The 23929-nt window shown below is 43.3% G+C and overlaps 1 protein-coding gene and 1 pseudogene across 2 annotated transcripts in view; one reads left to right on the top strand and one right to left on the bottom strand.

Moving 5' to 3' along the window:
* Positions 1–1226: 1226 nt before the first annotated feature.
* The window catches only part of FKBP1A (FKBP prolyl isomerase 1A), a 33985-nt gene continuing 11282 nt past the window's right edge, over positions 1227–23929 (bottom strand). Inside the window, exons 3-5 of the mRNA XM_081096844.1 lie at positions 7514–7626; positions 3983–4147; positions 1227–2310 (exon numbers count right to left, since the gene is read on the bottom strand). Of these exons, the coding sequence (XP_080952970.1) occupies positions 4019–4147; positions 7514–7626 (242 nt within the window). The 3' untranslated portion in view covers positions 1227–2310; positions 3983–4018. The remainder of the gene's footprint in view (positions 2311–3982; positions 4148–7513; positions 7627–23929) is intronic.
* Positions 16217–16561, top strand: LOC308522860 (small ribosomal subunit protein eS26-like; annotated as a pseudogene). Its single transcript has one exon. The product of its transcript is annotated as a small ribosomal subunit protein eS26-like (transcript).

Genomic DNA, 23929 nt, shown 5'->3' with positions numbered 1-23929 from the left:
TTTTAATCTTTCTTAAATGTAAGCATAGCTCACATTTATTTCAGTGTTTCATATTAGAAGTGTTTTGGGTCTTTATTTAGAAGTTTGGTGATTTTTTTGTGACCAGAAACCATGCCACAGGAATTTAACTCCTGTTTATGCCAATTAGGCCAGGGTAAAATGGGCTTCATCACACACAGTTTAAGTCACAGGTTCTCAGAATCAATAGATGACATGAAGTGAGGACTTACTGTATATTTACTTGCTCTCTGGATTCTCCTTTGAACCAAATAAAACATCTGTCTGCTTCTCTCATTAATGAGTTAAATAAAATCTTTAATATGTTCATTTTGTATCTGAATCATTTTACTAAAAAAAATTTTATCCTTTAACATTTGGTGGTTAAATAAATTTAGTTTATTAATTTGATTCTTATTACAGTCCTCTTCTGTAATAACATTATGGTAGAAAAATGAAAGCACTGTCACCTCTGGGTGTGGGTGGGGACTGACTGGGAAGGGCATAAGGAAACTTTGAGATGGTGATACTCTCTTTTTTTAGGTCTTAGGGTATAAAACATAAACAAATACTGAATTCTAATGATGGACATGACCCTGAAATACTCTGGTGACTTAAATTAACAAAGAGATGGATTTGTAAAAGCATTAAGCAAGGCCTTGAGCAACCTATTTAAGTATCAAAGGCTCTTCACTAGGGCGATTTTGGAAAATGTCTATATGGATGTGGGAGCATTTTTGGTGGTCTCTGTAATGAGGGAGGAGGGGAGCATATACAGGGCAGGGGCCAGGAAGGTATTGTAACCACCCAGCCTGTCCACATGACAAAACTCCACACCAAATGTTATTGAGGAAACCAATTTAAAATCCCTTCTTCCCTTTGTAATTCATCAATTTGCTGGTAGCACATATCCAACCTCCTGGTAACCCCAGACAACCAAGCATAGTGCTCTACCCAGAACATATATTTAATAAACATTTGATGGTGGGTGAGCGGGTTCTCCCTGATGACCCCAGTCTGACCTCCAGGTAATTCTCTCCACTGGTAAAGAGACAAACCTACCCCACCTCCCCTGCTTCCAGAGACCAGTGGGGAAGAAGTCCCTGCTGCGGTTCTTCTGACAAGACACAACCTCCCACACCATATCCCCTTTGTTAGACCTCTAACCCCATCCTGCTGCACCAAATGGCAGGGGGAGGAACCTGAAAGTAACCACCGTCACACCGAGCTGAGAAAAGCCAGCATAAAGCACTTTTATTGCAATAATAAAACTTGAAACTCATATGTAGTGCAGGAGAGGTGGGTGGGGGGTTGGCAGCCATAATTTCTCTCACCAAATCACTACACAGGACAGCAAAGGAGTGAGAGGAGGGAAGGAAAAGCCAGAAAACGTTGAGCTCAGCAGGGGGAGGTGAGCATTAAAAAACAGGAGATGCTGAAGCTGTGATGACCAGCATCATTTTCTTAAGACAACACTCAAGGATTTGTCATGATGGCTGGGCTTTCATTGATTTTAAGTGTCTACAAACAGCACCTTCAATTTAAACTTTCGATTAAAGTTCTTAAAATTTAGGGAGTGGAGCCTGGATAGCTATGACATTATAAAAGTCCTGAATATCTATTAGAAAAAAACCACAGGATGGGGGGGGGGGGGGGAGCCAGGCCACGAAGAAGGCTTCAGAGGTCCCTGCTGGCCTGGGGACAGATACCTGTAGTGTCCAACATCGCAGTGAAAACGATTTGCTTTTAAAAGGCAGAGGGTTTAAGGGGAGAGTGGGATGGGGCAGTGGAGGTGAGGGCTCTCCCTTCCCCACTTTAGTTTTGGGTAGGGCTCTTAATTCAACCCAAAGACATCTCTCAACTTGGAGATAGTTCGGCCCTCAACAGCGCCTCAAGTCTGCTATGGCTTTGCAGCGCAGCAGCAAGAATGTTTAATATATAATAGATAAAAATTTCATCCAAAAAAAATAAAATAAAATAAAGATTCTTGCATCCCCCACACACCAATTCCTAGTCTAAAGTTAACCCATTATTTGTGCTGTTAATACTTGACTAACATGTAATTGAAAACCTAGATCCAAAAGACTGAAACTGAATCTTCACCCCAAAACAAAAATAAAAAGAGTAACTTGAGGTTTATGGCATGTAGTTTAGGTCAACACACATACGAGGAGAAAGGGGAAGAGCAAAGCTGGGTGACAGAACACATTCAGTCGGGGCAGATGTTTATACAAAGTGTAGTGGAACATCAGGAAAAGCTCCGCACGGATTCGCGTGTGCACGTCGGGGGCGCCAGATCCCTCCATGGCACATCTGTTGGGGACAGAAAATTTGTGAGTTCCAGCAACTCAGTGCTCTTTGTGTGCAGTGGGACAGACAACCACAGGGCTGGCTGCCACACCAAGTCCCTTCTTCAACATCTGGGAGGTCTTACTTGGACCAAGCTACCTCTGCTTGAGCTGGGAGAGGCACTGGGCTCAGGCTAGATTCCCAGATGAACCACCTCCTTCCTACTTAAATAGATTGTTCTTTTTTATAAACCTAAGGTAAGTTTATCTTGCTGAGGACAGTAGGAGGGGCAGTCCACCAAGGCCACTAACAAATACAGGTCCCTATTATCATTGGTTACATATAGGAATTGCTTGGGGGTGGGGGGTGGGGTGTTAAAAATCTTTAATGCCTGGATCTCACTCCCAGTGATTGTGGTCAACTGTGGCCTGGGCATCAGGAGAGTTTTAAAAGCTTCTCAGGTATCTTTAATGTGCAAAGCCCTAAACGGATATTCCCCATGTTGAACATACTTAAGCCTGTTCCCAAATCAGAATAACTCCAAGGCTCCCTCAAATACATTCATGTTCAAAGGACTCAGCTCTCCAAGAACAGGAAAGAGGGTTTGGACTAGGTGTAGACCTTTGGGCAGAGGGAGGCTCTCTAAAGTGTCAGGAGTTCCCCCCTGGTAGAAATAACAAATGGAGAAGCCAAAGTCATTAAACCTGACCAGGACTGTATGACCCAGGTGTGCAGGGTTCAAGCCACTAAAAGAGAAAATAACTACTAATTTTTAAAAAGCTCCTCTACTTAAGGAAGACCACAACAGGACAAGGTTACACCATAACCGACAGCTGGCAGACACCTATTGTAGCTTTCAAACAAAAGCATTCTTCCCAGCCACTGGCTGTGGTCCTCTGGTTCCTGAGGGGAGCAAACAGAAGTGTGGGGCCAGCTAGAAAGACGACAACATTCATGTGTTTTATGATTCATTAGGATATGGAGTTTTGTTTCCTACAAATGAAGGTAATGGGAAGAAAAAAAGTCTAGAAAGGGATTCTGGTCTGGTCCTAGTTTGCCATAAAATGAGACCTTAAGGCCCTTTTCTCTGAGCCTCAGTTCCCCACCTGTTGCATAGGAAGGCTGACACCCTAAGATTCCTTCCTACAGCTGTCTGAGAGCACCCTTTACACTTCCATAACATCCTCTGGCCTCACTTTCAACCCACTGATAAGAAGCTGGCCTGCTGGCCTCAACTATCCTGAGTTTGCTCCCCAAGGCAGGTAGCCACAAACTGTGGATGAGGAAGGTGTACAAACCAGGACAGGGTAAGCAAAGTCACCAACACTCTTACTTCTAAAGAACTAAAATATTGGCACTAAAAATCAGCCTAATATTTTCAGTTCCCAACTGAGGTTTAGCTTATAAGCTACATAAAAAAAAAAATACTTCATTTAAACAGCTACATTAAGCTGCCCCATCCCCATAAATACATTCAAGAACATAGGCCATCCCTTTCATAGGGTGACCAATCTTTACATTCAAGGTGTACACTGATAACTAAAATTGAAAGGATACCCGAGAGAGGAAGAAGAGGGGGAGGGAGGAGGCAGCCCATGACATTTTTCATTCTCTCTACTATCCACCCATCAGATGCTGAGCATAACATGGGAGGAGCAAAGGTAATTTAAAGGTTCTTTAGCATTAAGTTCCTTACCCAAGCACAGGGAACTCAGGGAGTAGGCCATTCCTGTCATTCCAGTTTTAGAAGTTCCACATCAAAGACGAGAGTGGCATTTGGTGGGATGATGCCTGGGTGCCCAGTGGCACCATAGGCATAGTCTGGGGAGATAGTCAGTTTGGCTCTCTGACCCACACTCATCTGTAAAAAGAACAAGGAAAAAAGAATCAGTTGGATGCATTCCTCAGCTGTCTCTGGAAGAAGTCTGGGTGTCCCTTGCCCAGGACAATGTGAGTAGGACATTACAGCGACTGTGCAGCTGCATGGGCATTGGGCACTCCCCTGTGCAGTACATGGAGATTGGCAGTCAGGTGGGATGATCCCTGCATCTGGCTCAAAGGGGCCCAAAGGCAGATAAAAACCTCTGGTTCCTGAAACAGTCAGGCCCTCAACCTTTCTGCCCAGGTGTTACTAACCTGACTCCAGGCAGCCAACACTCGGGAAGTGTCACCACCTAGTCCTTCAGTGGCCTGCTCAGTCAAAGGACATGTTAAGTGGCATCTATGCTCTTGAAAAAGGAGTACTTTGTCCAAAACTTTGCTTGAAAAGCACACAGAGAAAGTAATATTGGGGGCAGGAGGGTAGTCTACTTTTCTGCACTTCCTATATTTAGACTCATACCTCAGAAATATAGAAAAAGTTTTTAAAAGACTATGATTTTCTGGAGTACAAAGTACACGATACAATATCGATCACTTGTGTGAAAATATTTATATATTTGTACCTGCCTATAAAAACCAGCATTTTTCTATAGGGAGAACAGGGTATAGTATTGGCCAAGGTGGGAGGCAACTGATTAAATTAACAAAGAAAAAAAAGAAATTTTTTACTTAAAAAAAATATTCGTATTGCCCTGGCTGGTGTGGTTCAGTTGAGTGTCCAATGAACCAGAAGGTCTCAGGTTTGATTCCTGGTCAGGGCACACACTTATGTTGTGGGTTTGATCCCCGGCAACCAATAGATGTCTCTTTCATATATCTCCATCTCTCTCTCCCCCCCCCCCTCCCTCCTTCCCTCCTTCCGTCCCTCTCTAAAATCAAGAAGAAAAAGAAATTTGTGCTTTTTTCATTTTCTAATCAAATACACATATAAGTTTAACTAGCTATTTTATTCTGAAGAGTGAGCAGGTTTTTTGCTGTATTTCCATTCTGTAACTATCTCTGACCCAGACTAAGGGTGACTGAAGAGGAAGCAGCAGGCTGCAATGAAGTTTCCAATGAAACTCAAAAGCCTTGCTTCCTACAGCTCCCTTCAGAAACAAGGACATATTAGACCAAGGTGGTAAAGACAGTTAAAAGCATGAGTTAATATAAAAAAATTCAAAACAATTATATCTTTTTACCCAGTAATTCTACTTCCAGAATCTTCTGCTAACAACCCCAAATGCCCATTACAGGAGAAGTCATGTCAAAGACACATGCACACCATGGATTAGCCACTAGAAAGAATATAATGACTTTAAGTATATTAATATGGACAGATGCTCAAGATACAGCGTTAAATGAAAAAAGCAAGCTGCCAAAATAGTACTTGTGGTAGGATTACATACCTGTCAACACTTAAAACCAAAACAATATCAAAAGAAGGGGAACGGGGCACAAAACAATCCCATCTTCCTGTGCTTTTAGCTCACTTGCTGAAGTAGTACCTGTAGGAGTTTAAAAGATGCCCTGCAGAGGTCTCAGAGCACCCAGGCTTCTCACAAGTGAGCTGTGATTGATTCCAAAGCACACTGGGTCCAGGGGGAGTCTGGGCATCTTCCCAGTACCATGTCATGCCTTGCCAAGCCTGGGATGTGGAACAGGCTGATAATACTACCTTGGTGACAATTACGGCTATTGGAACACACAACGCAATTACTGTTCTAGTGCTAGAATAGCCACAGAAGATGAGTTGTGGTATGGACAATGGCTGGCATGGGAGGTGGGGGAAGGGCTACAGACCAGAAGCTGGCCAGACATGGGGGAGGGGAGACAGGATGAGACAGAAAGGTACAGCTGAAGGGGTTTCCAAAGGGAAGTAAATCACAAAGATCCTCTCCTTCTTATACTGCCAACTCTCTGCCCTGCAGGAACAGAAATCTAGATACCTAGGAGTGGAATGGCTTAAAGTTCCTAAAAGTTAAGCAATTTATTTGGAGGTAAATCAGTGATATTTTATAGAGGAAGTGGAGCAATGTCTATTCTAGAAAAGAGAAAGAGAGCCGTAGCCAGTTTTGCTCAGTGGATAGAGTTATTGGCCTGCAGACTGAAGGGTCCCGGGTTTGATTCCCAGTCAAGGCCATGTACCTTGGTTGAAGGCTCAACCCCTGGACCTGGTCAGGGCCTGTGTGGGAGGCAAGCAATCAGTCTTTCTCACATCAATGTTTTTCTCTCTCTGTCTCTCCCCCTTCCTTCTACTCTCTCTAAAGATCAATGGAAATATATCCTCGGGTGAGGACTAACAACAACAACAAAAACAAAGAAATCTCTCTACACTTTGGTTAAATCTCCCAATTCTCTTTGGTGAGAGGGAAACAGACTGATTAGTATTATTCAGGGCCTAATTATAAAGCCCGCTGGGTCTCAGGCCACTGTGAACACCCTTTACCTGGTAGAGGCAAGAAAAAAATTTCTGGACTCCATGGAAGGCTAGAATCCAACTAAAATTTGGCAACCCTATTGTGTACTGGAAATTTTGCAGTGTTGGCGGACAAAAGCTGTTTACACAATGGGGAGGGAGAGGTGAAGAAAGACTCAAGACAAACAAAACTACTTTATCCATGAATATGACCTCTCAGAAGTAGTCTGACACAACATGGTCCACAATAAGACAAACACAAATTGAAACTACCCCAAATAACATTTGCTACTCATACTGCCGAGCCAAAAGTCTAACAACATTCACTGCTGGCAGGGCTGAGAGGAGACAGGCAGCTTCAGAGGCCACTGGTGGCAGTTCAGTGTGATCCCTATGGATGGCAACTTGGCAGTATGTCAAAGACAGCCACTGAACCACTCACCCCACTACATAGAATTTGCCTATGCCAACACTTAACAAACGTAAAATAAAGTCCATACAAGGTTAGTCACTGCAGCACGGTTTACAATAGCAAAACGATCCAAACGGCCATCAATTGAGTTCAGGTCAAGTAAATTAGATTGCACACACCTAAGGAAACACTATGAAGCTGAAAGAAAACTTGTTTTTTTTTAATCCTGGTATATAAAGTGTTTTAAAGAGAGATTAAGTAAAAAAGCAAACTGCAGAACAATGTGTGTGTATGTCTAAAAGAAAAAAAAAGTATATGCCTTTATACATGCTTAAAGAAACTCTACAAGAAACATTAATAACAAGAGTTATTTGGCGGGGGGGGGGGGGGGGGGGAGGACTGGATAGATTGGGTGGGATGGGAATAAAATGTTTTACTTGTACCTTTCTTATTTTTGAACCATATGAATGTTCTAACCATAAATATAGTTTAAAAGGTAGACACTCAGAAACAGAACAAAACAAATGAGAGCATACCTGGGCAACCCCTTCTTCCCAGCCTCGGATCACCTCCTGCTTGCCTAGCATAAACTTAAAGGGCTTGTTTCTGTCCCGGGAGGAATCAAATTTCTTTCCATCTTCAAGCATCCCTGTGAAAAAGGGCAGTTGTAACATGAGCAACAAGGAGTAATGACACGAGGCAAGTCATAAGCCATCAGCAGAGTGCAAATCCCAGATGCCTGAACTGAAGGGCCTGGCAGGGTGTCTAGGCCTGAAGAGGGACTGCAGAGTCCAGGGAGCACTCAGTGGGTCTCTAAGGAGTAGGGTAGTCCTCTAGCCAGGCCTTGTGAATGCTCTTCCTTAACTCCAAGTAGTAAGTTGACCACGGGAGGCAGGCAGCAATGCACCTTGGTCTGGAGAATAGGAAAGTGTACACACTCCTTGCATGAATTTCCAGTACCCTGTGGATTTCCTCCCAGACTAACTGTGGGCCCTTTAGGCACACACAATGGCTCAAAGTCACATACAGGGTAAGCAGCAATATTCCTTCCTTAATTCACCCATCATCTTTTACAGAAATGTGGGTAGTGGCAGAACTGAACTGAGTTGTAGGACACCAGCTGGTCAGAATCAGAGGAGTGGCATGGAAAAGACACAGGAAACCTCTTCCTAGTGAACTGCTGACAATTCCAGTTGAACTGTGGGGCAGTGCTTCCACCTCAAGCCAGGGGCTGAGCGAGGCACTTTCCATATATAAACTCAGTCAATCCTCCCCATGGCACTGTCTCCATTTCCCAGACGAAGGAACTGAGGCAGAGAGTAGTGAAGTAGCTTGCTGAAATAATAAAGCTAGACTACAAATCCAAAAATCATGTTCAGTTTACTATTCCAGTTTCCCAGAAGCCAGACAAACCACAAAGGCACCTTCCTAAAAGGGGGAATTCCAGGGAAGAAGATAACGCCCGAGAAAAGAGGAACAGACATCTGCAACTCCTTGTTCAAAAAAGACTGTCAGTCATGGCCAGCTGGAGTGGCTCAGTGGTTGAGCATCTACCTATGAACCAGGAGGTCACGGTTCAAATTCTGGTCAGGACACATGTCTGATTTTCGAGCTCAATCCTCAATATGGGACATGCAGGGGGCAGCCGATCTATGATTCTCTCATCATGGATGTTTCTATCTCCCTCTCCCTTCCTCTCTGAAATCAATAAAAATAAAAATATCGAAAAGAGCCGCATTTTGGACAGCCAGTTGGCCTGGAGGTCAAATCCCCGCCAGTGATACCTACAACAATCTAGGCTTAACTACAACAAGACTGCGCATAAAGACCACTAGGGGTTGCCCCAAGAAAGCATAAAAAATGCGGAGACAAAGAAACAGGACGCAGATGTCAGAAATGGAAGATATAGAGCTCAAAACCACACTTTTAAGGTCTTTCAATAATTTTCTAAAAACTGCCGATAAATGTAGTGAGATCCTTAAGAAATCTAATGAGACCCTTGATGTTGTGATAAAGAACCAACTAGAAATTAAGCATACACTGACTGAAATAAAGAATATTATACAGACACCCAACAGCAGACCAGAGGAGCGCAAGAATCAAGTCAAAGAATTGAAATGCGAAGAAGCAAAAACACCCAACCGGAAAAGCAGAATGAAAAAAGAATCTGAAAATACGAAGATAGTGTAAGGAGCCTCTGGGACAGCTTCAAGCGTACCAACATCAGAATTATATTGCCGAAACCGGTTTGGCTCAGTGGATAGAGCGTCAGCCTGCGGACTGAAGGGTCCCAGGTTCGGTTCCAGTCAGGGGCATGTACCTGGGTTGCGGGCACATCCCCCACCGGTGGGGGATGTGCAGGAGGCGGCTGGTCGATGTTTCTGACTATCTCTCTCTCTTCCTCTCTGTAAGAAATCAATAAAATATATTAAAAAAAAAAAGAATTATAGGGGTGCCAGAAGATGAGAGAGAGCAAGATATTGAAAACCTATTTGAAGAAATAATGACAGAAAACTTCCCCCACCTGGTGAAAGAAATAAGACTTACAGGTCCAAGAAGCGCAGAGAACGCCAAACAAAAGGAATCCAAAGAGGACCACACCAAGACACATCATAATTAAAATGCCAAGGGCAAAAGACAAAGAGAGAATCTTAAAAGCAGCAAGAGAAAGAAACTCAGTTACCTACAAGGGAATACCCATAAGACTGTCAGCTGATTTCTCAACAGAAACTTTGCAGGCCAGAAGGGAGTGGCAAGAAATATTCAAAGTGATGAATGCCAAGAACCTACAACCAAGATTACTTTATCCAGCAAAGCTATCATTCAGAATTGAAGGTAAGATAAAGAGCTTCACAGATAAGGAAAAGCTAAAGGAGTTCATCACCACCAAACCAGTATTATATGAAATGCTGAAAGGTATCCTTTAAGAAGAGGAAGAGGAAGAAAAAGGTAAAGATACAAATTATGAACAACAAATATGCATCTATCAACAAGTGAATCTAAGAATCAAGTGAATAAATAATCTGATGAACAGAATGAACTGGTGATTATAATAGAATCAGGGACATAGAAAGGGAATGGCCTTACTATTCTTGGGAGGGAAAGGGGTGTGGGAGATGCGGGAAGAGACTGGACAAAAATCGTGCACCTATGGATGAGGACAGTGGGTGGGGAGTGAGGGCGGAGGGTGGGGCGGGAACTGGGAGGAGGGGAGTTATGGGGGGAAAAAAGAGGAACAAATGTAATAATCTGAACAATAAAGATTTAATTAAAAAAAACCAAAAAACAAAAAAATAAAAAATAAAAATACCTTAAAAATAAATGTACAGAAAATATTTTTTAAAAGACTGTCAGCCAATTGTGATAACTGTTAGTTAGGTCTTGAAAACTCTTATGCCAGGATCCCAGACTGGAAGGGGTCAGCCAGTTGTCACGTAATACAAAGCTAATTCCATTGGAGGCTGAGGGCAGGCACCCGACGTGTTTCTAAGAATCACTCAGAAGACCCCAAAAAATATAGAATTTAGTTGTGTTTGTATTTTTGACAGGAAGAGAGAAATCCCAACAAAATCCCAACCTAAAAATGTCAACACTTGTAGGTGGGATGGGGAAGCAGAGATCAAGTGAGAGCTTTATCACAGACACCAGACTATCTGTACTTTGACAAAATAGGGAACTGGGGAGGGAGGTGGACAGGAACTGCTGTCCTTACCGAGCAGGAGGGGAGATTGATGTCCTGGGGGCAGAGTACATGCTGAGACTGCCTGGAACTGGGAGCTAAGGACTGAGAGGAAGATAGAAGGACAGGAATCCACCCCTGCCAAGTGCAGGGCCAGGAACTGGCACCCAGAACTAACAAGCTGGGTTATAATGAAGCTCATCTCCTTGCCAGAACACATTCACTACCTGGTAAAAGAAACGACAAATGGCAGGACTTGAACAGTTTTCGATGAGTAACTAGGAGAAGAACAGGTCTCCGCTCTCCACAATACTCACTGTAGAGATCCCTTTTCTACACATTGGGCTCTGCTTCATACACTGAACTCAACCCAGCTGAACTCAGCATTAAGGGTGAGAGTAGGCAATGAACAGCTAGGATTCTCAGATTCTCTGTCTGCCAGGCAGGGAGCCTTCCCATTCACTCTCCTGAGACTGCGTGTAACAGAAATAAGGGAACCAACTTCCAGGTTCAGTAACCTGTTCAAGGTCAGAGCCAGTGAGCAGTGGGGTCTGGCTCTACCAAAAGGTTTTATTTAGCACAATGGGGACTGTGAGCTACAAAGGAGGCTAATGAGGAGAAAATCGCCTCTTCCTGGTCTGCATGTTATAGAGCAGAATGTGAGGAGCCAGCCCCAGGGTTTCCTGAGGGGCGATGGTGGGTAAGTCACTGGTGAGGAACCCCTCGGGGAAAGAGCCAAGGATGGAAGGATGAGGTCCCCAGCCCTGACTGTCTGCAAAGGCTAGCCAAACAAAACCCAGAGAAATACCTGCCCAGAGAGGCACCTGGAACCCAGGCTGTGGCACATTCCAAACTCAGTGCCCCTCCCCTCCTGTTTAACTGAATATCAACTTTCCAGGAGCAGCAACAGCCTGGCCCAGTACATGAACTGGAATCAATCTAAGCCGTTCTTTTATACCAGGGTTGGGGCATATGTGTCAGTCTGGGCATTCAGACCAACTGTGAAGTCTACTGAAATCTTGCAGGAAAATACCTGTCTCAGTGGTAAAAAAGAAAAACACACTCAGGAAGAAAGCTCCTGCTCTCCCTTCCTGTCGAATGCTGCTGTGCGAGGATGGCAGCCACCTTATAACCATGAAAAGGTCAGCACCACAGAGCAGTTGTCCCACTGATCTAAACCAGACCCAAACCACCTCCCTCAAGACTTGTGTTCTAAGATGACTGAAAGTCTGCTTTGCCTTAAGTCAGGTTTTCAGTTACTTGCAGCTGAAAGTAACCTAATCGGTATGAGGTACATCTTTATTTCACATTTACTTAGCATACTCAGTTGCAGTGCTGCCAAGAGGGGAGTAACAGAGAAATGGAACTCAACCACCCACCCACAAAGAGCTATCACTGATTGAGGTATTTACATTATGTAATAGTTACTACATGGGACATACTTCTCATTATTAAGAGGAATGCTGAGTGTGATCCCTAAATTTATTTCATGATACACTAATGGGTTGCAACTCACTTTTAAATACAGTAAACCTATGAAAGAATTATCCTATTTCCTGCAAAATTTGAACATGCCCTGAACCAGGGCAAGACTGCATTTAATTGCAATGAAAAACCACAGGGTACTGAGACAGACTCCTCTTATTCCTGATTAAATGCATTGCCACGCATTCTCCAGATGTGCATCCACCTCACTTTGCCTAAAGGTAATATGCTTTAGTGTCTGACTGGTATCAAGCTGGAAGCACAAGGTGGAATCCAGCCTCTACCTGCTACTGAGCCAGCCTAGAAAACCAGAGTTCAGCAAAGAGACTGTAGGTCTGGGAGAATGTCTTTCTTAAACTCTTCTGGGACACTGAGGGGCAAAGCCTCTTCCTATTATTTTAAAAAACTATAAATGCCAACAAAGGGGCTTTAAGCAAGAGCTTTGCCAAGGATCTGATTCTCCTACTCAATTTCAGATGAGCTCTTGTTTCCAGGAAGAGTACATGAGCCTTGCCCCAGATCAGACCACAGTCACCAACTGTCAATCCCGTCTACTTCCTTTGAGAAATCTTCACAGGGAAGGGCTGAGTGGTGGTATTGGTAAATGATAGGGGTCTCTTTGGCCTGAGGAGGGGATTTCCTATAATCTAAGTCTAAAAAGTAAACAATATCCCCAGAGCTGAGCACAAAGTCACACAACTGGCACAGGCTATAGGGGCAAGGAGGTGCTAGGAGGGCTTCCTCGCAATGGGGAGGAACAGACCACTTTATATATGGCTGTAAGTTGTTAGCCTGGGGGAGAAGCTGATTCAGGAGAGGAAGCAGTGTCCACTAAGCAGCAGGAACGAATGTGCATACAGTATTTTCTGAAGTGGGAATTAGGCTGGTCAGTGTTGAATGTAGAATGTAAGAGAAGCTGTGACATCAAAACAGGTCACAGTTCTGGCCAAGACGGAGAAACAGGAATCAAGGTTTACCCTCCCATCTAAACCAAAAACAAAAATCCCAAACAAATAAAAAAACAAACACCCCCCCCCCCCCCACACACACACACACACAAAAGAAACTAACAAGGTGAGCCTTATGACTGTGGCAGCTTACATCCTTGAGTTTCCAGGGAGAGGAAACTGGGATGGAGCTTAAGACAGCCCGAGTCTACAAGACATGTACCAGGGAGTGGAGAACTACAGAGAGATCCCCAGGGATTTGGAGAGGGTCCCCCTTAAGTATTCAGAGAGTACCAATCAATGCATGTCTTTGAGGAAACTACTTAAGGCCAGGAAAAGAACCACCCAAAATGTTCAAAAGGGTCAGCATCTGTTCCCACTAGCCAGACAGGAGAAAGACACAGTTCATGAGGCACTGGGTAGGATACCCAAGAAGATCTGAGGCAAGATCTTGGAAACTGCTTTCAAGTAAATAAAGTGGTTCCCAGTACAAAGCTCAGGATGATTTACAGGAATGAAAATAGCTAGTACCCCACAAAAAGATAAAACTCATAATGTATATTACCTGATTACCAAGCACGCAAAGAGGCAGGAAAACATGACTCACAATGTGAAGACTAATCAATCAATTGGAAACAACCCAGAACTGACACAGACATTAAAATTAGTAGAGAAGGACAGTAAGATTCAAATCAAACTTCCAGAGATGAAAACTACAATGCCTGAAAAATACACTGTGCTGGAACAATGGGATATCCACAGGCAAAAAGTAAAAATCTAAATCTGCACTTCACATCAGAATCAATATCAACTTAAAATGGGTAACAGATCTAAATATAAACAAGAAATCTATAAAACTTCTAGAAGAAAATGGGGAAATAATCATTGTAACTGTGGTTTAGGCAAAGATTCCTTAGATATGAAGCTAAAAAGCATAATCCATAAAAGGATAAACTGAACTTCATCAAAATTAAAAACTTCTGTACTTTAAAAGATACTTTTAAGAGAATGCAAAGTTAAGTCACAAGACAGAGAAAAAAAATATTTGCAAAGCATATAGCATTGCTGGAAAGGTGTGGCTCAGTGGTTGAGCATCAATCCATGAACCAGGAGGTCACAGCTCGATTCCTGATTAGGGCACATGCCCCAAGTACAGGCTGGATCCCCAGTGGGGGCCATGCGGGAGGCAGCCAATCAATGATTATCTCCCATCACGGATGTTTCTGTCTCTCTTTCCCTCTTCCTTCCTCTCTCTGAAATCAATTAAAAAAAGAAAACTATTCAGTAATAAAAAGGAATGAACTATTAACACATGGAATAACACAAAAATCTCAAAATAATTATGCCAAGTGAAAGACAGACAAAAAAGAGTACATACTGACACCTGAGACTAATATAATATTGAATGTCAACTGTAACTGAAAAGTTAAAGAGTACATACTGTATGATTCCATTTATATAAAGCTTTATAAAATGCAAACTAATCTATGCTGTCAGAAAAAATCGTGTGGTTGTTGGAGATGGGAAGAAAGGGTAACAAAGAAACACATCAAAACTTATGAACAGCCCTAACCGGTTTGGCTCAGTGGATAAGAGCGTCGGCCTGCGGACTCAAAGGTCCCAGGTTCTATTCCGGCCAAGGGCATGTACCTTGGTTGCAGGCACATACCCAGTAGGGAGTGTGCAGGAGGCAGCTGAATGATGTTTCTCTCTCATCGATGTTTCTAACTCTCTATTCCTCTCCCTTCCTCTCTGTAAAAAAAAAAATCAATAAAATATACTTAAAAAAACAACAACCAAAAACTTATGAACAAATTGTACACATTAAGTATGATCAGTTTATTGGATGTCAATTATGCCTCTATAAAACTGTTGTTTTTTTAAAGGGAGAAAAAAAAAGAGTGAGATTTACTAAAATCCTGCTTGTTACCTACTACACCCAACCTGGCAGTAGACAGTAAGGTGCTTTATCTGGGGAAGGAGCAGGTAAAGCAGGCAGCAAGTTAAGTCTCAGCAGCTGTTTCCATTTTAACTCTAGACATCTCCGTGCCAGGGCCTGGAGCCCGGCAACAGTGAAACCACCTGCCAAGTTAGTGCCATAATTTCCTAGAGAAAGCATGCTCTATTGCACAAAGGCAACTGAAGTTACAGTTCAGGCACGACAGCTGACATTCTTTAAGCTCCAAAGGGCACTCTTAGGGAAAATCATCAGCATGACCGAGTTCATTTCTGACTATACACAAACCTATATACCGCATGACCCAGAATCTTCCTGGGATAGCTCCATATTCTCGATTTCAAGAACTCTCTTGAGGTCACAGACCTGGACTCAGAGTTCTATGTCCTTGTGGCACTCAGCTTAACTCCTGGCACTCATGAGCACTTTCAGATTTGCTTCACTCGCATGATTTTTAAGAATTAGCAGGACAAGCACAAGGCTTCCATATTTAGACCTCTTCCCTATATGCAGAAAGAATCGGGTAATCCCAGAGCGGCAGATTTTACTTTCAGCACCTTTAAGTTACTGATCAGTGAGAAAAATGTAAAAATTTGGGAGTCTTCAGTTAAAAATCGTTAAGACTATGACAGGAACGAAGGCTGTATTGCGAGGGACTGTTAAAGCAGCCTCTGGCTGCAAGGCAGTCGATGTCACCTGTGTCTGGGTCTCTTCCCAAACTGTTTAGCTGTTCTTCTGGGGAAGAACCAGACTCAAATCCTTGGAGAGGGAGCAGATGGTCTTCAACAAGAACAAAAGGCATGGGGAGGAGTCTTGAGTTCATCTACCCCTCCGCAGGCTGTTCTTTCTTGCTGCTCATGTGTTTGAAACTGCTCTCGCTCAGAAGGAACCATCAAAGGCAGACTTGGCCAGCAGTTCCTGAGCAAAGCACCCCAGGACTGTGTTCCTGTGGCTGGCCCAAGTCGCAGAAGCAGTGGTTAAGATCCACGGTCAGGATTTAGATATTCAAGAGGACCACTGGGTTTTTATTTTGCTAATAATCCAACAGAAATAGAGCTATTTCCAGTGTATTCTGCTTTGTGGAAGGCAGAGTCACCATATACTCTCAAATGGATAAGGAAAGATAACTGAAGAAGGCATTTGCGGACTCTCTCGGGTCCTCGTTTCCAAGATGACCAAGAAAAGGAATAAGAGTCGTGCCAAAAAAGGCCGAGGCTACGTGCAGCCTATTCGTTGCACCAACTGCGCCTGATGCGTGCCCAAGGACAAGGCCATTAAGAAGTCTGTCATTCGAAACATAGTAGAGGCTGCAGCCATTAGGGACATCTCCGAAGCAAATGTCTTTGACACCTATGTGCTTCCCAAGCTGTATGTAAAACTACATTACTGTGTGAGCTGTGCCATTCACAGCAAAATAGTCAGGAATCGTTCCCATGAAGCCTGGAAGGACTGAATCCCCTCACCCTGATTTAGACCTGTGGGTGCTGCCCCATGATCTTCACCAAAGCCCATGTAAGGAGTTAAGTCCTTAAGGAGTGAAGAAAAGTTCTCTGGGGTAAAAATAAATGGAAATTGTACTTAAAAAAAAAAAAGATGGCATCTGGGGAGTTACGGCTTTAGCACTTGTTACAGCTCATGACTCACAATATGGTTTGCAGTTGCTGATGAATCTTTGCAGATGGTTTTCATAGGCAGCATTTTACAGGGGCCAAAAGATTAAAAAAATCAAAAAAACTCAAACCTAAATCAAACAATGGCAATAACAAAAGAGTATCCCAAACACCAAACTCTCAAAACAAAATAAAGTTCTTGTCATTTATAGCTGGGAGGGTGAGAAAGGATTTCTATTTTTAATTCAGTAGGTAGTTTCTTAAGTACAAAAAATACAACGGATGAATGGAGGTGGGGGAACCAAATTCAAAGTTGCCAACGTTTCTGCAGACTTGCATTTGAAGCCACCTGGAGCATTTCTCATACAAATGGATGTAATGACCCAGGTACGAATGGGTATACTAACTTAGGCTTAGCTGTTTCTCTTCTTTCTTATTATACTGGTATACAGAGCTCTCTCAAACACCTTTTATTTAACTGCCTTGCTAGAGACTTTATAAGAACCACAGTCCAACCCAGCCGGTGTTGCTCAGTGGCTGAGCATCAACCTATGAACCAGGAGGTCACAGTTCAATTCCTAGTCAGGGCACATGCCCAGGTTGCAAGCTCGATCCCCAGTGGGAGGCATGCAAAAGGCAACTGATCAGTGATTCTCTCTCATTATTGATGATTCTATCTCACTCTTCCTTCCTCTCTGAAAAAAAAAAAAAAAAAAAAAAGAAAAGAAAAAAAGAACCACAGCCTGTACAGCCCCAGCCCTGGTGGAGACTCCTTCCTGCCCCAGTCTTCAGTGCAGCCTCACTCCTTTCCCATACAAGTTCGATGCTTACCAAGTGTCCGTCAGCTATGTTTATTCCCAAATCCATTTAATGCAATTTTATTTACTGAGTATTAATAACATAATTAAATAGTATACAAACAAATGATATATGAGTGTGAATAGAAAAAGAGTGGCCCTGGATGACTGTTTGGAAAGACTCAATAAACACAAGTCACTAGAAAATATTGCTGGTCCCCTGGCTGGGTGGCTCAGTTGGATGGAGCATCATCCCATACACCAAAAAGTTATGGCTTCGATTCCCAGTCAGTGTGCATAAGGGAGGCATACATAAGGGAGGCAACAGATTGATGTTTCTCTCTCACTGATGTCTCTCTCCCTTCCTCTCTCTAAATATATCCTCAGGCGAGGATTAAAAAAAATCTGTATCGCCGAACCGGTTTGGCTCAGTGGATAGAGCGTCGGCCTGCGGACTCAAGGGTCCCGGGTTCGATTCCGGTCAAGGGCATGTACCGTGGTTGCAGGCACGTCCCCACTGGGGGGCGTACAGGAGGCAGCTGATGGATCTCTCTCATCGATGTTTCTGACTTTCTATCCCTCTCCCTTCTTCTCTGTAAAAAATCAATAAAATATATTTTAAAAAAAAAATCTGTACCTATTGACCTATTGCTGGTGAATAATTACGTATGGGTGAGACCAATGTATGTTTGGAGAAAGAAATCTTAAAAATCTAGAAAGGTTTGGCATTTAAATGACCTTACAATAGCCCTTGCTCCACTTTAAAAGCCAAAGTTAGGTTTTGCAAGAACCTTAATGGTAAACTCCCCAAGAAGAGCCATCCTAAAAGAAAGACAGTCATTTAGCCAATGATTTATGTTTGGATTTAAAATGTTTACAGAAAAGCCTTAGCCGGTTTTGCTCAGTGGATAGAACATCGGCCTGCAGACTCAAGGGTCCTGAGTTTGATTCCTGTCAAGGTCACATGCCCGGGTTGTGGGTTCGATTCCCCCAGTAGGGGGCGTGCAGGAGGCAGCCGATCAACGATTCTCTTTCATCATTGATGTTTCTATCTCTCCTCCCTTTCTCTCTGAAATCAATAAATATATGTTTTAAAAAATGTTTACAGAAGATGTCATTTTTATGATTAATGTGTCAACCATCCATTTGTCTCAACCCTGATGGTGAAAAGAGATTCTACACACTGAGATAGCTAAGAGATAATTCAAAATTCAGTCTTTGTCCTGTTTTTAGATCTCTGAGGTTGCATGCACATGGCAGTATTCCTGAATCAAAGTTCTGAGAGCCTACTGTGGTACAAAGGTCAAATGCCTACCTAAAGACAGAACCAGCTTCTTTCTCCCCACCACACAAAATGACTGCAAGAATATTTCCCATCTGGAAATGCTTCTAACCTTTGCCAAATCCCTCTAGGTTCTATGACTAAAAGTGTATTTTCAAAGGAGGGCCCATGAGGGGTAGAACACACAGGATCTCAGGACACAAATCAGACTGTGAGGAAGGCTAAGAAGGAAATGGACAGGTGCCTTGTTGGAGAATCAGAGGTGTGTAGAGGGTCAAGGTTCAAGGGCCATGGGAGATCTACTGAAAGGGTGTCATTACAGCTGCAATAACAGCCTGCCTTGTGGTGGGGAGTGGAGGCAGTGTGGTGGCACATAAGCATAGGGGTAGAGACCTTCCTAGAGGGGGGATGCTTGGTGTGCTTGAGGAAATGAATGCAAGCCAGGACGGTTTGAGTCCTGGGAAGGAAGTGTGAAGGCAATGAGAGCATAGACAGCAGCATCCAGGAGCTGATTATTTCTTTTGCGCTCTTCCTTTTCCCTCCTGCTTCTTTCTGAAACTGCTAGAATTTATCTGGTTCAAGTTAAAGGGTGCTGGTGGAAGGAATGCAAAGACCCACTTCAGTTCCTTAGTAGGTAAAAATAACAAAAACAAAACAGGACAGGGAAAATAGAAATGAAAACAAGCAAACATTACCAAGAGCACCAAAGGGAGAACTGGATCGTACATGCCTGTTATACAAAATACCCCTGGCCTTTTCCAGGAAATAGCAGGTGACAATACTATTTTTAGAGAAAATCGCAAGACAGACAAATGATTCCCCAGGGTGCGGGTACAGTGACTCCATTAGACTTCACAAAAACATTAGTTTTTAACCACCAAAAATGTTCAAGTTAAAAAGCCTCTGGGTAAATTGGTGAATTTTTGGTACATAACTTATATCCAATAAAGCTGCTAATGAAAATAAAAGTCCACGAGACCCACTAAAAGGAACCAGAGCAGTAAAACCAAGTTAGTGATTAAGAAATAATGGGAGCATGTCAAAAAGGCACTGGAGCCAGTCTGAAGGGACTCCTACTGGCAAAATTTGAGACAATGTATCAAAAAGAGTAATGAAAATCAATTATTTTAGGACCCTTAGTACAATGTATGAGTTCAGAGTATACTAAAAATAAATAGAGGAGGGAAAAGTCACTTGCCACACCATTGGGGAAGACTATAAAACTAACTTCTCACTTTAAAAACGTGGCCAGAACCGGTTTGGCTCAGTGGATAGAGCGTCGGCCTGCGGACTGAGAGGTCCCAGGTTCGATTCCGGTCAGGGGCATGTACCTGGGTTGCGGGCACGTCCCCAGTGGGAGATGTGCAGGAGGCAGCTGATTGATGTTTCTCTCTCATCGATGTTTCTAACTCTCTGTCTCTCTCCCTTCCTCTCTGTGAAAAATCAATAAAATATATTTAAAAAAAAATGTGGGGGGGTCTAGAGTTAAAATCACAAGACCATAGTAATCAAAAGAATTAAGCTTTACCCTACTTTATAGAGTTGCAGCTAACAAATGTACAAGGTATGAAAGAATTATAAAATCGCCATGTTGTAAATGGCAATGAAATAATTTCCTCCAGTATGAATTATCATTGGTGTAAATGCCAGTAGGGAGAAGCCTGATGAGGAGCAGGGCATTTGCAGGATGTGCAAGTACCTCCCAGACTGCCTGCTCCTTGCAAAGGGGAAATGTTCCTTTACAAAAAAGATCACATTTAAAATTACAAATAGTGAAGCTGAGTTTGACGTAAACAGCATCATATATGAAGTCTTCATACTCAAATGTTTAACCGGAAACCATTCAGACAGTCTCAGGAGGCGCAGCTCTGAGGAGATTCGTGTAAAATTCCAGTGAAATGGCACCTGTACAGCAGCTTGCATGCCATGGTCAGGGTTGAGCCTCACAGTCAGCCAGCCTGAGGATTGATCCCACCAACAAATGGGTCAACAACAATCAAGACCCAATTACAACAGGAAGGCCCATATAATCCACACAAAGGACATTCCTAGAGCACCCAGCTCAGGGGATCAAGGAGACTATTCCACTGGTCCCACAGGACACCTACTACATTAGGCCACCCCACAAAGACTGGGAGTCATAGAAATTCTACCTAATACGCAGAAACATATACAACGAGACAACCACAATGGGAGACAAAAAAAAAACAACAGGCCCCAAATGAAAGAACAGAAGAAATCTCTAGACAAAAACCTAAATGAAATGGAGGTAAAAAAATTTAGCAGATATAGAGTTCAAAGTAATGCTAATTAAGGATGCTCAAGGAAATCAGTAAGAACTACACCAGCATGAAAAGGGACACAGAAACTATGAAAAAGAACCAGTCAGAAATGAAAAATACCATATCTCACAAATATTCAAAGAATACACAGAAGGTATAAAAAGTAGGATAGATAAAGCAAAGGACTGAATCAGATTTGAAAAACAACGTAGAAAAAAAGTCAGAATGGGGTGAAGAAAAAATGAAAAAGAACCAGGATAGTTTAAGGGAATTTTGGGACATGAAATGAAACAACATGCACATCACAGGGGTACCATAAGGAGAAGAGACAGAGAGCAAGGAATCAAGAATCTGTTTCAAGAAATAATGACTGAAAATTTCCCTAACCTGGTGAAGGAAAAAGACACACAGTCCAGGAAGCACAGGGAGTCCCAAACAAGATGAACCAAAAGAGACCCATATCAAGACACATCTATATACATAAAAGGCTAATATGCAAAGTGTTCCCTTGGAAGTTCGACCGGGAGTTCGATCGCTAGCTATGATGTGTGCTGATCACCAGGGAGTGGCATGGAACATGGTGGGCCAACAGTGGCAGCAGCAGGGCGCTGAGGAAGGGGAAGGCGGGGGGGGGGGGGGGGGGGGGAGGGCGGGGAAAAACGCACACGCTGGTGGCGCGTGGGTAGCAAGGGAAGGAGGTGGGGAAGCGGGAAACCTGATCAGCCCTGATCGCAGGACAGGCCTAGGGACCCTACCCACACACGAATTTCGTTCACCGGGCCTCTTGTCATAATTAAAATCCCAAAAGATTGAAGACAGAGAATCTTAACACATTTCGTACCACTCAGGAGTTTTCTCGTGTTTCGCGCGCCATCTATTAAGGACCATTCACAAGTGTTCTCGGTTTTCACGCCCATGGAAAAAGGAGCGAATCTAGATACTTATGTAAATTTTGTTGGGTCCCTCTTCATAGAGGAAAATGTTTTACACACTACCATACGTTTAAAAAGTACTAGGAACTTTAATTGTTTAATTGTTTTTGTAAATAAAAATGTTGTAATTATTGAAAAACAACACCTAAAGTGCATTATGATGATTTAAATAACGTGCAGTTTGCCCAAAAATGTGCGGTCCCTGGCATATGTCTTAGAAATGTCTATGCGGTACGCAATGTGTTAAAAGCATCACGAGAAAAGCAGGTAATTATCTACAAGGTGTAGTTCAGTGGTTAGTATTGGCCTGCACACTGAAAGGTTGTGGATTCAATTCCCGGTCAAGGGCATGTACCTGGTGCAGGTTTGACCCCTGGCCCCGATCAAGATGCGTGCAGGAGGCAACCAATCAATGCGTCTCTCTCACATTGATGCCCCCCCCCCCCCGATTCCTCCCTTCCACTCCCTCTAAAAAAAACAATGGGAAAATATCCTTGGGTAAGGATTAACCAAAAAAAAAAAAGAAAGAAAGAAAATGACAAACAACTATATGCTAACAAACCGGACAATCTGGAAGAAATCAATAAATTCCTAGAAACATACAATCCTCCAAAACTGAATCAGGAAGAATCAGAGAATCTGAATAGACAGATTACAAACAGTGAAACTGAAGCAGTAAAAAAACAACCAACAACAAAAAATACCTCCCAACAAATAAAAGTCCTGAAAACTTCCAACAAATAAAAGTCCTGAACTGGATGGCTTCACAGATGAATTTCACCAAGCATCCAAAGATCTAACATCTATCCTTCTTGAAGTGTTCCAAAAAATTAAAAAGGAGGGAAAACTTCCAAGCTCATTTTACCAAGTTAGCATTATCTGAATTCCAAAACCAGATAAAGACATGACAAAAATAGAAAATTAGAAAAAACCAAGATGGCAGCATAGGTAAACACCGGAAATTGCTGCCCCCCACAACAACTTCAAAAATACAACTAAAAGACAAAACGGACATCATCCAGAACTACAGAAGGGCTGGCTGAGTGGAAATTCTACAACTAGAAGGAAAGAGAAAAGCACACTGAGACTCAGAGGAGGTGCGTGCAGAGTTACGGAGGCGCACATGGCAAGGGCTGGCACTGAGGACGCGGTTGTCTTTTTGAATCAGGAGGGAGTCACAAGCCCCCAACTGCTCTGAACTCCAGTTCCGGGTGAGTCTCTGGGGACCCAGACTCATACGGGGAGAAACTGGACTGTCTGGCAGCGGGCAGAACTCAGAACTCGAGGGCGGCTCTCTCTCAGAGGTGCTTGCAGTGATTACTGGGACACTGAGACTTGGGGCCTCTCAGGGTAGAACTGAGGATCAGCCATAGCTGTTTGCTCCGCCCTGTTGATTCCCTGAGACCCCGTCCCACCCAAGCTGTGGCAGAGGCTTTTCAATATGAATGCCCTGGCCCTTTGCAATCTGAAAATTACCTAACAAACTGCAGCTTGGCCAGACAGACCCAGAACTTCCAAGAGTAGGCCCGAGGCCCCACAGCAGCTTGCACTGCTTCACAGCTGGGCCTCATCTGGGCACCTCCAAACCCCAAACAAGGAGGGGGAATCTGCAGATCTCTTCGTAGCTCCTGCTGGGTAGCCTCAGGCAGAGGCTAAATTAGCACCTCCTTAGATCCAAGAGCCAGTGTACCCAGTGGTCAGAGTGGGTGGGACCATCCAGATTACAACTCCTCAGATCCATACGGGACACACTCAGGGGGCAGACTCAGTGAGCACCAAAGGGCCACTGAACCAAGTCTTACCCCATAAGGGTGTCTTCAGCACAGAAGTTCTCCCACTGTAGACACAGCTGATTCTCACAGCCAATTGGCCTGGAGGTCAATTCCTCCCAGAGATACCTACAACAATCAAGGCTTAACTACAACAAGACTGTGCACAAAGCCCACAAACAGCTGCACCAAGAGTGTCCACCTCAGGTAAT

Source organism: Myotis nattereri, assembly GCF_964212035.1.
Source record: "Myotis nattereri genome assembly, chromosome: 8".
In the NCBI taxonomy this organism is placed as follows: domain Eukaryota; kingdom Metazoa; phylum Chordata; class Mammalia; order Chiroptera; family Vespertilionidae; genus Myotis; species Myotis nattereri.
This window is presented reverse-complemented; position numbering and strand designations above follow the sequence as displayed.